Raw genomic sequence first — 13,362 nt, 5'->3', positions numbered from 1 at the left:
GCAGATTACATGTCAACTTTCAGGCCTAAATAATACAAAAACAAACAAACAAATCAAAAACAGTCAGATAAGCAATTTGGCTGGTTTTCAGTAATCACAGACAGTCAGACACGCTTCAGTTCTGGACATTTCATTCATAACATGACTTGAAGATTTTCTTAAAATCACTAAAGAACATGTCGACATAATATCCTGTAATTAAGGCCCATTCTGTCACTTTCGAGTATGACCCCTTTTTCCTCTAGACTTTCAGCTCATTTTTCCACCTTTTATTGTACATATTATTTTATATATTGTAATTTGTAATTTCTGGTTAAGGATTTAACAAACTATATCATATATATGTGTGTCTGTTTCTACCATTTTGCAATTCTCTATGTTAATTGTCAACATAATATACTGTGAATGTTATGCATAACAATGTTATATTGTATGTACACCGATCAGCCATAACATTGATTATCTCATTACAATGGCATCTGTTGAGGAGTGGGATATATTAGGCAGCAAGAGAACAGTCAGTTCTAGAAGTTGATGTGTTGGAAGCAGGAAAAATGGGCAAGTGTAAGGATCTGAGTGACTTTGACAAGGGCCAAATTGTGATGGCTAGATGACTGGGTCTGAGTATCTCCAGAATGGCACGTCTTGTGTGGTGTTCCCAGTATGCAGTGGTTAGTACCAACCAAAAGTGGTCCAAGGAAGGACAACCGATGAACCAGTGACAGGGTCATGGGTGTTGAAGGCTCACTGATTCGCATGGGGCACGAAGGCTAGCACATATGGTCCAATCCTGCAGAAGAGTTACTGTAGCACAAACTGCTGAAAAAGTTAATGCTGGCTAAAACAGAAGGGTGTCAGCATTAACTTTTCAGCAGTTTGTGCTATAGTAACTCTTCCATGGGATTGGACCATATGAGCTAGCCTTCGTGCCCCGTGTGAATCAATGAGCCTCCGACACCCATGACCCCACAAGATGTGCCATTTCAGGTGGGGTTTACATTAGACCGTATCAGCGGATCATCAGATTAACGTTTTTAAAACGATTAGTGTGCACACAACAACACCAATACACGATTCGCGTGCACACAGCAACACCAATACACGGATACGCTCGGCTCTGCAGGCATCCTGCGCTCCAAATCACTCCGCCCTGAACAGCGAGTGCCCTCTGGAGGGTGCGCACTCCGGCCCTGCGCAGCTCACAGAGCGCGCGAGTGGAGTGCACGAGCTGTGATTCGGGACTGAGCCGCTGTGTGTGTGATCTCAGTGCATATCACTTACCACTTGCAAGTGGAAGGATGGCAAGCCTAAAGACAATCATAACTACACAATGGGCAGTATTTGCATCAGTATTTGCAGTATTTTCATACTTTTATACTCTTTAATGAAAGGTGATACAAGGCGGAAGTCCGCGCCGTTTTTCAGCAGTCGCGTCACATGACCAACGCCAGCGAATCAGGAAGGTGGATGTCACAGTGACGTTGTCCAATGACGACGCCAGCTAGAGCTCAGCACAGCGTATCCGCGTATTCTCAATGTTTACACAGCACCGGAGCTGACACGATCTGGATTGAATACGTGGACCCTGGCGGATTCCCATTTCCAGGCATTTTAATGTAAACGGACAGTGCATCTGCGAAGAAAACGAGACAGATACGGTCTAATGTAAACTTGGCCTCAGAGATGCTCAGACCCAGTCATCTAGCCATCACAATTTGGCCCTTGTCAAAGTCGCTCAGATCCTTACACTTACCCATTTTTCCAACACATTAACTTCAAGAACTGACTGTTCTCTTGCTGCCTAATCTATCCCACCCCTTTACAGGTGCCACTGTAATGAAATGATCAATATTATTCACTTCATCTATCAGTGGTCATAATGTTATGGCTGATCGGTGTATGTCTGTGTCTGTGCCAGTGTTTGGAGCGGGCTATGAAGTTCTCCTTTAGTGAGTTTCATCTCTGGTACCAGTTGGGTTTGTCTCTCATGGCAAGTGGGAAGGTGAGATCTGAAACCACTTAATTTAACACACAAGACACAGGTATATGCTGCATGCTGGAGATTTTCAAAACCCCTCTTCTTCTGCAACTTCGATCACTAAAATGAAGTAAAGGGCCCATATTTTACACTTCTATGTTTTATGTGGTTTTATGTATGTTTATGTGACAATTTGCTAAACTAAATTTGATATCCTACAGCCTTAGACGGGCTGTTTGTATTCCTGTGCCTTTAAGATTGACGGATATCGGAAAAACAGAAATTTTAGCCACTCCTTTCTGGAAACTTATGCAAAGATAAATTTGCTTCCCAGCCACCAGGAACGGCACGTTTTGTGATTTACCCTCTGATCTTCTGCACCTATAGCTCTGCAAAAACAGACTGAGGTGACGGCGGGGCAAGCTGCTCTGGGCTAAATTGTCAGGCGTATATCATTGCATTTATAGTAGTGAACATATAAGCAATTTAAAATGATTTGTCCTTGCAGTGTAGTTTCCACCTATGAACTGTACGATCTTACATGGTATATCAAAATATTATTACTGTAAAGCAAGGAAAAATCTTGTTTTCCATAATATGGGCCCTTTTAAGCCTGGTTTAAACAGGTAATGGCCTAGCTGAAATGAGACTATTATTTAGACTGATGGAAACAAAAAGCTGACAATATGCATAGGGCATGAGGGATCACTGAATAGTTTGATGAGCATGAAAATGGTAAATAATTTCTGATATAAATCATGCTATTGCCTTCAAATTCACCAAATTGAATACTTATGGGAGATTTTGGATTTATGTGTTAAAGGGATCCTCCAGCAGATTTACTCTTAAACTTATGTTAAGTAAAACTATTCGTAGATTTCAACAGTCAAACATTCATTTTCGGAGATCAAATAGTGTTCTAGAAAAATTAATTTTTATTAATACCAGATGGGCCTCCTGCAGAAGTGATGTATGCGATGACGTGGCTTAGTGGAAGCTTGGAGCAACTCGGCTCTTTATATCCTCTGCTTACAGTGCGGTTTTGCTAGTAGAGTTTGAACGAATCATCTAATGAGACGCTTTCATCTCTCAACAAAGAATACTGGATAATTTCGTCTTTGGAGACAGCTGTCTCTGTCTGGATTTCAACACTGACTGGTTCATCTGTTTGCACAGCAACATCCCTCTTTCCGGTCAATTCACATTCCTAGCACATAAATGAAAATGAAACTGAAACTACCATAAAATAAAACTTCGGAAATTTCAAATGAGTGAGTTTCATGCAAAACGTTCTGAGTAATTCTCTTATCTGGAGTATAGTCGACCGTACCTGAAGCTCAATCCAATGCTCCGTCTCTTGATCCGTCGGTGATTGTTCTTTAACATCGGTATTTTCTTTGTTACCCGTATTTTCTTCCAGTATACGCTGAAGAGGGGCGGCACGGTGGTGTAGTGGTTAGCGCTGTCGCCTCACAGCAAGAAGGTCCGGGTTCGAGCCCCGTGGCCGGCGAGGGCCTTTCTGTGTGGAGTTTACATGTTCTCCCCGTGTCCGCGTGGGTTTCCTCCGGGTGCTCCGGTTTCCCCCACAGTCCAAAGACATGCAGGTTAGGTTAACTGGTGACTCTAAATTGACCGTAGGTGTGAATGTGAGTGTGAATGGTTGTCTGTGTCTGTGTATCAGCCCTGTGATGACCTGGCGACTTGTCCAGGGTGTACCCCGCCTTTCGCCCATAGTCAGCTGGGATAGGCTCCAGCTTGCCTGCGACCCTGTAGAACAGGATAAAGCGGCTAGAGATAATGAGATGAGGTGAGATACGCTGAAGAGCCTACAATGCATCGGAATGCTGATTACAATTCACCAGGTAAGATATTGATAATATACCAGGGATGGATCCAGACCAATGCACGGCCAGAAATATATGTGCACCACTTGGCATCGGTCATGGGGCGTTTGTTTACTTTACCGCTAGCTGGCTACATGGGGTATAGCCACGTTCAACCAATAGACCGGGCCAAGCCGCGGTCGTAGCGGGCCATGACTGCCCTCTTCGGAAAGGGCTCGGCGTGCTCTATGCCCCTGTAAAAATCCATAGCGATCTAGTAAAATTAGTGATAATATTTCTGCAAATGTGCATCTCTCAGATTCTTGGGCTGGATCCATCCCTGTAGACTACAAAGAATCATGGTAGAACAAAGTCGAAACTAATTAACAGTATGAATCAAAATGTTCGGAGCATAAGTAGGGCATCGCAGGCAGATTGTTTTGAGGTCTTCTGATGGCATGAATCCATTTCTGGTGAATAGTCAGACGATTCTGGCCAGGTAAACGGTGAAAAGATAGCTTCTCATCCTTCTTCTTTTTAGCATCCTTTTGGCATTTATATGCTGTGCAATGAGGCATACTTTACTTGTTTAAAAAACGATAAATTCAGTAAAAATACTTGTAAAACTAACAAAACCGCAATGTAAGCAGAGGATATAAACAGCCGTGTTGCTCCAAGCTTCCACTAAGCCACGTCACCGCATACATCACTTCCTCAGGAGGCCCATCTGGTATTTTAATAAAAATTAATTTTTCTAGAATACAATTCGGTCTCCGAAAATGAATGTTTGACTGTTGAAATCTACGAATACTTTTACTTAACATAAGTTTAAGAGTAAATCTGCTGGAGGATCCCTTTAAGACAGCACATTCCAGCATCCAGCATCAATACACCAACTGAGGGAATATGTTTTGGAAGAATGGCATTCATCCCTCCAGTACTGTTCCAGAGACTTGTAGAAAGGATGACGGTGTACATTGAGGCTGTAGCCCAACACCTTACACTTGGCTGTAAATATGGCTGTATACACATACAAAACAAATTACTTTCCTTTAAAATATACTATACTGTTATAGTATACTGCACAAATATCATTGTATTTATTTTATAGCAAGTAAATAACATGGACTCTCAACCAAGAACAAATTAATAGTATTTACAGTAATCAAATATACCATGCACTGAGAGGCTCTGGTTGAAATTATGGATTCTCTTGGGTGACTGGCATAGTACTACTTTACGAGGGCTGCAGCCCCGAAGAAAATAGTACTACGCCAGTCACCCAAGAGAATCCATAATTCCTGGTGCCTCTCAGTGCATAGTATATTTGAATTATATCCCGCATCAAAAAATTCCCAACTAATAGTGTTAACTACAAAAAATTAGAAATAAACCTGAAAAAAATATTAGAGGTCTAAGTCTGCCTCATTAGGCATGATCATGATACATAGATCTACACACACAAAAATGCTCACGGAGCCTCAGCTGTAACTTGAGTCGGCCGTTTAGCTTGAAATTGTGACATCAGTTCATGGCATATCCAGAATATACTATGACTAACTCACACCATATCCTTTTTTTTTTTTTTTTTTGGCATCACGAGATACATTGCTTAATCAATGGTGGAACTATTTTATGTCACATGAGCCATCCTTGCCCAATCCCTGCACGTGACTTTACTGAATAGTATGACAATTGTCTGACAGTTATCAGATCATTTAAACAGTCTCATTGACTTGAATGATATCTTAATGGTGTTACTGGATTTCAAGAGCACAGTGTAACATGGTGACAAAATGACCACTTTCCCCCTAAACCAAGCTCCTAAAAAATATTTATCAATGCACTAACTGCACGTTATATGACAGAACATTTGATTGATTATTGACTGGCTCATGTACACCCAAATGTGTACACTATATTGCCAAAAGTATTCGCTCACCTGCCTTGACTCACATATGAGCTTAAGTGACATCCCATTCCTAATCCATAGGGTTCAATATGACGTCGGTCCACCCTTTGCAGTTAGAACAGCTTCAACTCTTCTGGGAAGGCTGTCCACAAGGTTTAGGAGTGTGTTTGTGGGAATTTTTGACCATTCTTCCAGAAGCGCATTTGTGAGGTCACACACTGATGTTGGACGAGAAGGCCTGGCTCTCAGTCTCCGCTCTAATTCATCCCAAAGGTGTTCTATCAGGTTGAGGTCAGGACTCTGTGCAGGCCAGTCAAGTTCATCCACACCAGACTCTGTCATCCATGTCTTTATGGACCTTGCTTTGTGCACTGGTGCACGGTCATGTTGGAAGAGGAAGGGGCCAGCTCATCTCATCTCATCTCATCTCATTATCTCTAGCCACTTTATCCTTCTACAGGGTCGCAGGCAAGCTGGAGCCTATCCCAGCTGACTACAGGCAAAAGGCGGGGTACACCCTGGACAAGTCGCCAGGTCATCACAGGGCTGACACATAGACACAGACAACCATTCACACTCACATTCACACCTACGGTCAATTTAGAGTCACCAGTTAACCTAACCTGCATGTCTTTGGACTGTGGGGGAAACCGGAGCACCCGGAGGAAACCCACGCGGACACGGGGAGAACATGCAAACTCCACACAGAAAGGCCCTCGCCGGCCCCGGGGCTCGAACCCAGGACCTTCTTGCTGTGAGGCGACAGCGCTAACCACTACACCACCGTGCCGCCGGGGCCAGCTCCAAACTGTAAAAACAGTCTGCATGCCTAGGTGCTTGATTTTATACACCTGTGGCCATGGAAATGATTGGAACACCTGATTCCGATAATTTGGATGGGTGAGCAAATACTTTTGGCAATATAGTTGTAAGCGACCCTACGTGTGGGTGGAGCACAGAGGACGGCAGGACAGAGATCAGGTTTTATAAATTGGCTTTATTGCCACACTTTTCAGTCTAACAATACTTTTCACAGACACACACACAACCGGCGTCTGGTTCAGGGTTGAGCTCCATCTGCTCTCGCTCTCCCTCCTGATATAGGGCGCAGTCACTGGGAAGACACACAAACAGGTTAATTGCTCTCAGGTGACGTGATTCTGCCACTTACCTTCCCCGACTCCGCCCTCCTGTCACAGACCGGCGCTTGACCACGCCCCCGCTGCCACATACCCCCACCGCCCGACTCAGGCCGGGCGGCCGTCCGGCCTGCAGCCGACTCCCCCCCCCCCCCCCTTGACGGGAGAGGAAGTCCGCCACGACCATCTGCGCCCCCGGCCTGTGGACCACCTTGAAATTAAAGGGTTGGAGCGCCTGATACCAACGGGTGATCCGCGCGTTGGCATCTTTCATGCGGTGGAGCCACTGGAGGGGCGCGTGGTCCGAACAGAGGGTGAAAGGGCGCCCCAGCAGGTAGTACCGGAGGGCGAGAACCGCCCACTTGATGGCCAGACACTCTTTCTCTATGGTGCTGTAGCGCCCCTCACGCTCCGACAGCTTCCTGCTGATATACAGGACAGGGCGGTCCTCCCCCTCCACCTCCTGGGACAAAACCGCCCCCAGCCCTCTGTCCGACGCATCGGTCTGCAACATAAAAGGGAGAGAAAAGTCAGGGGAGTGTAGAAGTGGCCCCCCACACAGTGCAGCCTTTACCTCTGAGAAAGCCCGCTGGCACTGCTCCGTCCACTGGACCGGATCTGGTGCCCCCTTTTTAGTGAGATCAGTCAGCGGGCTGGTGACGTCCGAATAATTAGGTATAAACCTGCGATAATAGCCAGCCAGCCCCAGGAACTGTCTCACCCCCTTTTTGGTCTTGGGCCTCGGGCAGGCCGCAATTGCTGCCGTCTTATTAATTTGGGGACGCACCTGCCCGTTGTCCAAGTGGAAGCCCAGATACCGTACTTCCACCCGCCCAATCGCACACTTCTTTGGGTTGGCTGTGAGCCCCGCTCGCCTCAGTGACCTAAGGACGGCCCTCAGATGTTCGAGGTGCTGCTGCCAGTCATTGCTATAGATGATTATGTCATCTAAATATGCTGCTGCATACGTGGCGTGAGGGCGGAGGACTCTGTCCATCAGCCGCTGAAACATCGCGGGCGCCCCAAACAGCCCAAACGGAAGGGTGACGAATTGGTGTAAACCAAATGGTGTGGAAAAGGCCGTTTTTTCTCGGGATAGTGGAGTCAAGGGGATCTGCCAATATCCCTTCGTCAAATCCAGTGTCGAATAAAAGCGAGCAGTGCCGAGTCGATCGAGCAACTCATCAATACGAGGCATTGGGTACGCGTCGAATTTAGACACCGCGTTGACTTTTCTATAGTCCACACAGAACCGGACCGACCCGTCGGCCTTGGGTACCAAGACCACCGGGCTGCTCCAGTCACTGTAGGACTCCTCGACGATGCCCATTTCGAGCATGGTCTGAAGTTCTTCCCGAACCACCTTTTTTTTGTGTTCGGGTAGCCTGTAAGGGCGTCTACACACTACCACCCCCGGGGGCGTCTCTGTGTGGTGCTCTATGAGGTTAGTGCGACCGGGCAGGGGCGAGAACACATCCGCAAACTCGGTCTGCAACTGGGCGACCTCCGTGAGTTGGGTCGGGGAGAGGTGGTCTCCACAGGGGACCGGAGAGGTACGTGATGCCAATGTCCCTTTTTGAACCTCCGGCCCCAGCTCCGCCTTCTCTGGAACTACCGACACCAATGCCACGGGGACCTCCTCGTTCCAGAGTTTAAGCAGGTTGAGGTGGTAAATCTGTAGCGCCCCACCCCTGTCCGTTTGCCTCACCTCATAGTCGACGTCCCCGACTCGCCGTGTGACCTCAAAGGGTCCTTGCCACTTGGCGATCAATTTGGAGCTCGACGTGGGCAACAGTACGAGTACCTTATCTCCCGGAGTGAACTCTCTAAGGCGCGTACCCTTGTTGTACAGGCGGGCTTGCCGTTCCTGGGCCTGCCGCAAATTCTCCTGAGTTAGGTGTGTGAGTGTGTGGAGTTTTGCGCGCAGGTCCATAACGTACTGAATTTCGTTCTTACTTTGTGAAGGTCCCTCCTCCCAATTTTCCCGCAGCACGTCCAGGATGCCGCGCGGCTTTCGCCCATATAATAATTCAAACGGGGAGAACCCCGTGGAGGCTTGGGGGACCTCTTGCACTGAGAACAGCAAGGGTTCGAGCCACTTATCCCAGTTACGTGCGTCCTCACTTACGAATTTTTTAATAATATTTTTGAGGGTGCGGTTGAATCGTTCCACTAAACCGTCCGTTTGTGGGTGATACAAGCTGGTGCGGATCGGCTTAATCCCCAGTAACCCATACAGTTCGCGCAGTGTTCGTGACATAAACGTAGTGCCTTGATCAGTCAGAATCTCTTTCGGGATTCCAACTCGGGAGATGACGCGGAAGAGTGCCTCGGCAATACTGCGTGCTGAGATATTGCGCAGAGGCACTGCTTCCGGGTATCGCGTTGCATAGTCCACCAGAACTAATATAAAGCGGTACCCTCGTGCTGACCGATCTAATGGCCCGACGAGATCCATCCCAATTCTCTCAAACGGGGTCTCGATTAACGGTAGAGGGCGCAAAGGCGCTTTTGGAATGGCCGCTGGGTTTACTAACTGGCATTCGCGGCATGCCGTACACCACCTACGAACATCGCCGCGAATCCCCGGCCAATAGAAACGGGCCATTATTCGGGCTAGTGTTTTATCCTGCCCCAAGTGTCCGGCCATGGGATTAAAGTGAGCCGCCTGGAATACCAATTCCCGGCGGCTCTTCGGAATTAAAAGCTGCGTGACTCGCTCTTTAGTTTGAGTGTCCTGCGTCACTCGGTATAATCTATCCTTCATAATCGCGAAGTAGGGGAAGGACGGGGTGGCGTTCGGCTGGAGCGTTTGACCATCGATTACTCTCACTTGGTCAAACGCATGCCGCAGAGTCTCGTCTCGCGACTGCTCTAATGGGAAATCCGCGAGGGATTCCCCAAGAGAGAGAGGAGGAGCCGGCGGCTCCTCACTCGGACGCGGAGATGACGTAGACGGCTCTGTGACAGCTGCTCCCGCCAAAGCGACACCGGGACCTCCCCCTGTCAAATGGCAGGACCCACTCTCGACTAGGCGTGTCATTAAACCCCGAAATCCCGGCCAATCAGTCCCCAAAATTAGAGAGTGGGTAAGGCGAGGATTAACCGCCGCCTTCACTATAAATTTTTCCCCTCTGAAAATAATGTGGACCGACACCAAAGGGTAGCTGTGAACATCCCCGTGCACACATAACACCTTCACCCCTTGTGCTCCCCCCAATGCCTCGTTTTGAACCAGGCTTTGGCGAATTGAGGTCTGATTACAACCAGAATCCACCAACGCCTGATATGTAGCCCCTTGGATACTCACCGGTATGCGATACGCTCCGGCCCGATCGAGGGCGGCCTCTGGCGCGTCGGGGATCCGAACCACCGCGCCCACTTCCATTGCCGTGCACTGCTGTTGAAGGTGGCCCGGCTCCCCGCAGCGCCAGCAAACCGGCCCGGGCTTTCCCTCTGCACCGGTGATCTGGGGCTCACTCACCTGAGGTGGGGGAGAGACAGACACAGAAGGGAGAAACGGGAGGGCACCGCGGGTGCGGCGGGCCGGCTGGGGGCGTGCCGGCCCCCGCCTCCGCGGAGGGGGAATGGGGCGAGGACAGGACACAGGAGGAGGGGGAGAGAGAGAGAAAGAGAGAGAGAAGAGGAGAGAAGAGAAGATGCCATCTGCTGTCCTGCCGCCGGGACAGCCGCCAGATGATCCTCCGCCAGCTCGACTGCCTGATCCAGCGACGCCGGGCGGTGGCACTGGACCCACTCCGCGGTTCCGGCTGGTAAGCGGGCGATGAACTGTTCCAGTACCACCTGGTCGACGATTCCCTCGGCGTCGCGATCGTTGGCCCTCAGCCACCGCCAGCAGGCGTCCCGGAGCTGCTGGCCGAACGCGAACGGCCGGCCGACTTCCTCCAGTCGCAGCGCGCGGAAGCGCTGGCGCTGTTGCTCCAGTGTGCGCCCCACGCGCTGGAGGACGGCCCGGCGAAGGTCCGCGTAGGCCAGCCGGCGGTCTGCGGGGAGCTGTAGCGCGGCCAGCTGTGCCTCTCCCGTGAGCAGGGGGAGGAGGCGCGCCGCGCGCTGCTCCATCGGCCACCCCGAGGCTTCGGCGACCTGTTCAAACAACATGATGAACGCCTCAGGGTCGTCCTGCGGGCCCATCTTGGTGACAATAAGGGGAGACGGGCCCGCGGCCGGAGCGCTGGTGGACCCTGCTGACGCGAGGAGATGCCGGAACGCCTCGCGATCTTCCTGCTGGGCCAGCATCAGGGCTTCGAAGCGCTGCTCCTGCTCCTTTCGAAGCGTGACGAGTGCCTGGTGCTGGCTTTGCTGAGCCGTGGCGAGGGCGTGGACCAGATCGGCGAACGGGGAGGATTCCATGGGGCTGCTGGTTTGGTGCTCCACTGTCCCGGGTTTCGGCACCACTGTAAGCGACCCTACGTGTGGGTGGAGCACAGAGGACGGCAGGACAGAGATCAGGTTTTATAAATTGGCTTTATTGCCACACTTTTCAGTCTAACAATACTTTTCACAGACACACACACAACCGGCGTCTGGTTCAGGGTTGAGCTCCATCTGCTCTCGCTCTCCCTCCTGATATAGGGCGCAGTCACTGGGAAGACACACAAACAGGTTAATTGCTCTCAGGTGACGTGATTCTGCCACTTACCTTCCCTGACTCCGCCCTCCTGTCACAGACCGGCGCTTGACCACGCCCCCGCTGCCACAATAGTGTATGTTGATCCAGTTTTAGCTTGAATCTTTTTTTTTTTTCTCCAGTTATCAGATTATTCCATACATGTAAACATTTTATCTCAGTGACTGGTCACTCCTGAGCTCCACAACTGTTTCTATTGCAAAGAGAGCATTGTGAGTTGGAATTCTGCCAGTGCAACAGCCATTCAAGAGAGTGTAATTGTGTTGAATTGTGTTTACTGACTAAAAATCACTTTATTCATTATTAGAACCATATGGTTTCCATATATAATGTGTTTTCCACCATGGCTGATAAACTGTAATATCCTGATTTTATCAGTCAACCAACGTATTGGCCCTTATATGACCTGGAAGAGTCCATTTGAGCAGCTGAAAGTGGAAAATAATGATAAAGTTCGAAAAGATCAGTAAGTCAGTGTGGGTCTTTCACTGTCACAGAATGAAGGTGCCGTGTCTGTACTTAAAGAGTGCGCCAGGATGAATCCTCAGGACCCCACACCTCCACTGCTGGCAGCCAAAGTGTGCATTAACCAGCTGCACTGGGTAAACCACTTACACACAGAGCGCGTGCAAATCCATGCTTTGTAATTTCCCTATGCTACAGAATGGCCATTATGTAAACAGCACTATGTAATGATTCCATGCAATTACACTGGTTTTAGTACAGTATCCATCACAAGCTCACCCCAGTCTTCTAGCCACAAAGGAGAGCTTAATAAAGAAGAGATTAGTTTATATTTGCTGATGGAGCAGAGAGCAGGGCAGATATCTCGAGTACAAGACATAAGAAGCTTAACAGTGGCAGTAGACCTCAACTTTAGACAAAGTGCATGAATTAATAAGTCTGGCCAGGGTACTTCCAGATCAAAAACTAGAATTCTGCTACTGGCATATTAGAGGTTCAACTAAGGACACAAAGCTAACACCAGAATAATGAATTAAGGCAAGATTTTGCACAGGGTTTCTCTAGTGAGTTGTTAGCCTACTTTGATATGCAGCTGAGTTGATACGTTGACACCACTGAATAATAAACCCCTTTGCATGCGAGACGTGTATATCTATGTGCTTTATAGCTAGATGAAGCTGAAGCTCTTGCAAAAGGTGTGGTTGCTTTGGGTGAAGGAGCTGAGGAGTCGCTTGCCAGAGCACACCTGACCATAGGACTGTGCTATAGTCTACAAGCTTCAGATGGTAAATCTGTGTGTTTTCACTCCAGTGATCTTCACTCATTCAATCTATTCAGGCCTCACTTATTCTTCTGGCTCAATGTGCTCACATTTATTGTTATGTCTGACTTGTTGCCACTTGCAGCGATGCTGAAAGGTGAACGAGACGAGTTCAACAGAAGAGCTCTACGTGCACTGCAGACGTATGTTTAATAAGTAAGCGTGATGCTACTTTTTTGTTTTCACTCATCAGCGATGTGTTACTCTGTGTGTGTGTGTGTGTGTGTGTGTGTGTGTGTGTGTGTGTGTGTGTGTGTGTGTGTGTTCCTATTGTTCTCAGTGCTCATGCAGTGGATCCCCAGGACCCTCAGATTGCCCTCTACCTGTCTCTTCAGCTGGCTTTAGTTCGACAGGTGAGGCAGGCAATCTGTCCAAGGACATTTTCATGCTCTTTACTCCAGACAATGTTTTATAATACAGTATTTTCAACGTTTTGGACAGTAACAATGTACCGTGTTATGTTTTTATGCCTCCTCCATCTTAAGGTGCAGGAGGCATTATGTTTTCAGGTTGTCCGTCTGTCCGTGCATCCGTCTGTCCGTGTGCACGTCCGTGCCTGTGTCCGTCCCAAAACCTT

General features: G+C 48.7%; 1 protein-coding gene across 3 annotated transcripts in view; it reads left to right on the top strand.

Annotated features, from left to right (window-relative positions):
• ttc7a (tetratricopeptide repeat domain 7A) overlaps nucleotides 1-13,362 on the top strand; it is a 99,720-nt gene that overhangs the window by 56,946 nt on the left and 29,412 nt on the right. For all 3 annotated transcript variants that reach the window (XM_060925601.1, XM_060925603.1, XM_060925602.1), the window contains 5 exons: nucleotides 1,919-2,002; nucleotides 11,998-12,102; nucleotides 12,633-12,750; nucleotides 12,871-12,928; nucleotides 13,066-13,138. In XM_060925601.1, the coding sequence (XP_060781584.1) occupies nucleotides 1,919-2,002; nucleotides 11,998-12,102; nucleotides 12,633-12,750; nucleotides 12,871-12,928; nucleotides 13,066-13,138 (438 nt within the window). The remainder of the gene's footprint in view (nucleotides 1-1,918; nucleotides 2,003-11,997; nucleotides 12,103-12,632; nucleotides 12,751-12,870; nucleotides 12,929-13,065; nucleotides 13,139-13,362) is intronic.

Source organism: Neoarius graeffei, chromosome 7 (genome assembly GCF_027579695.1).
Source record: "Neoarius graeffei isolate fNeoGra1 chromosome 7, fNeoGra1.pri, whole genome shotgun sequence".
Lineage (NCBI taxonomy): Eukaryota > Metazoa > Chordata > Actinopteri > Siluriformes > Ariidae > Neoarius > Neoarius graeffei.
The sequence above is the reverse complement of the archived record's forward strand: the minus strand, read 5'-3'. Positions and strand labels throughout refer to the sequence as shown.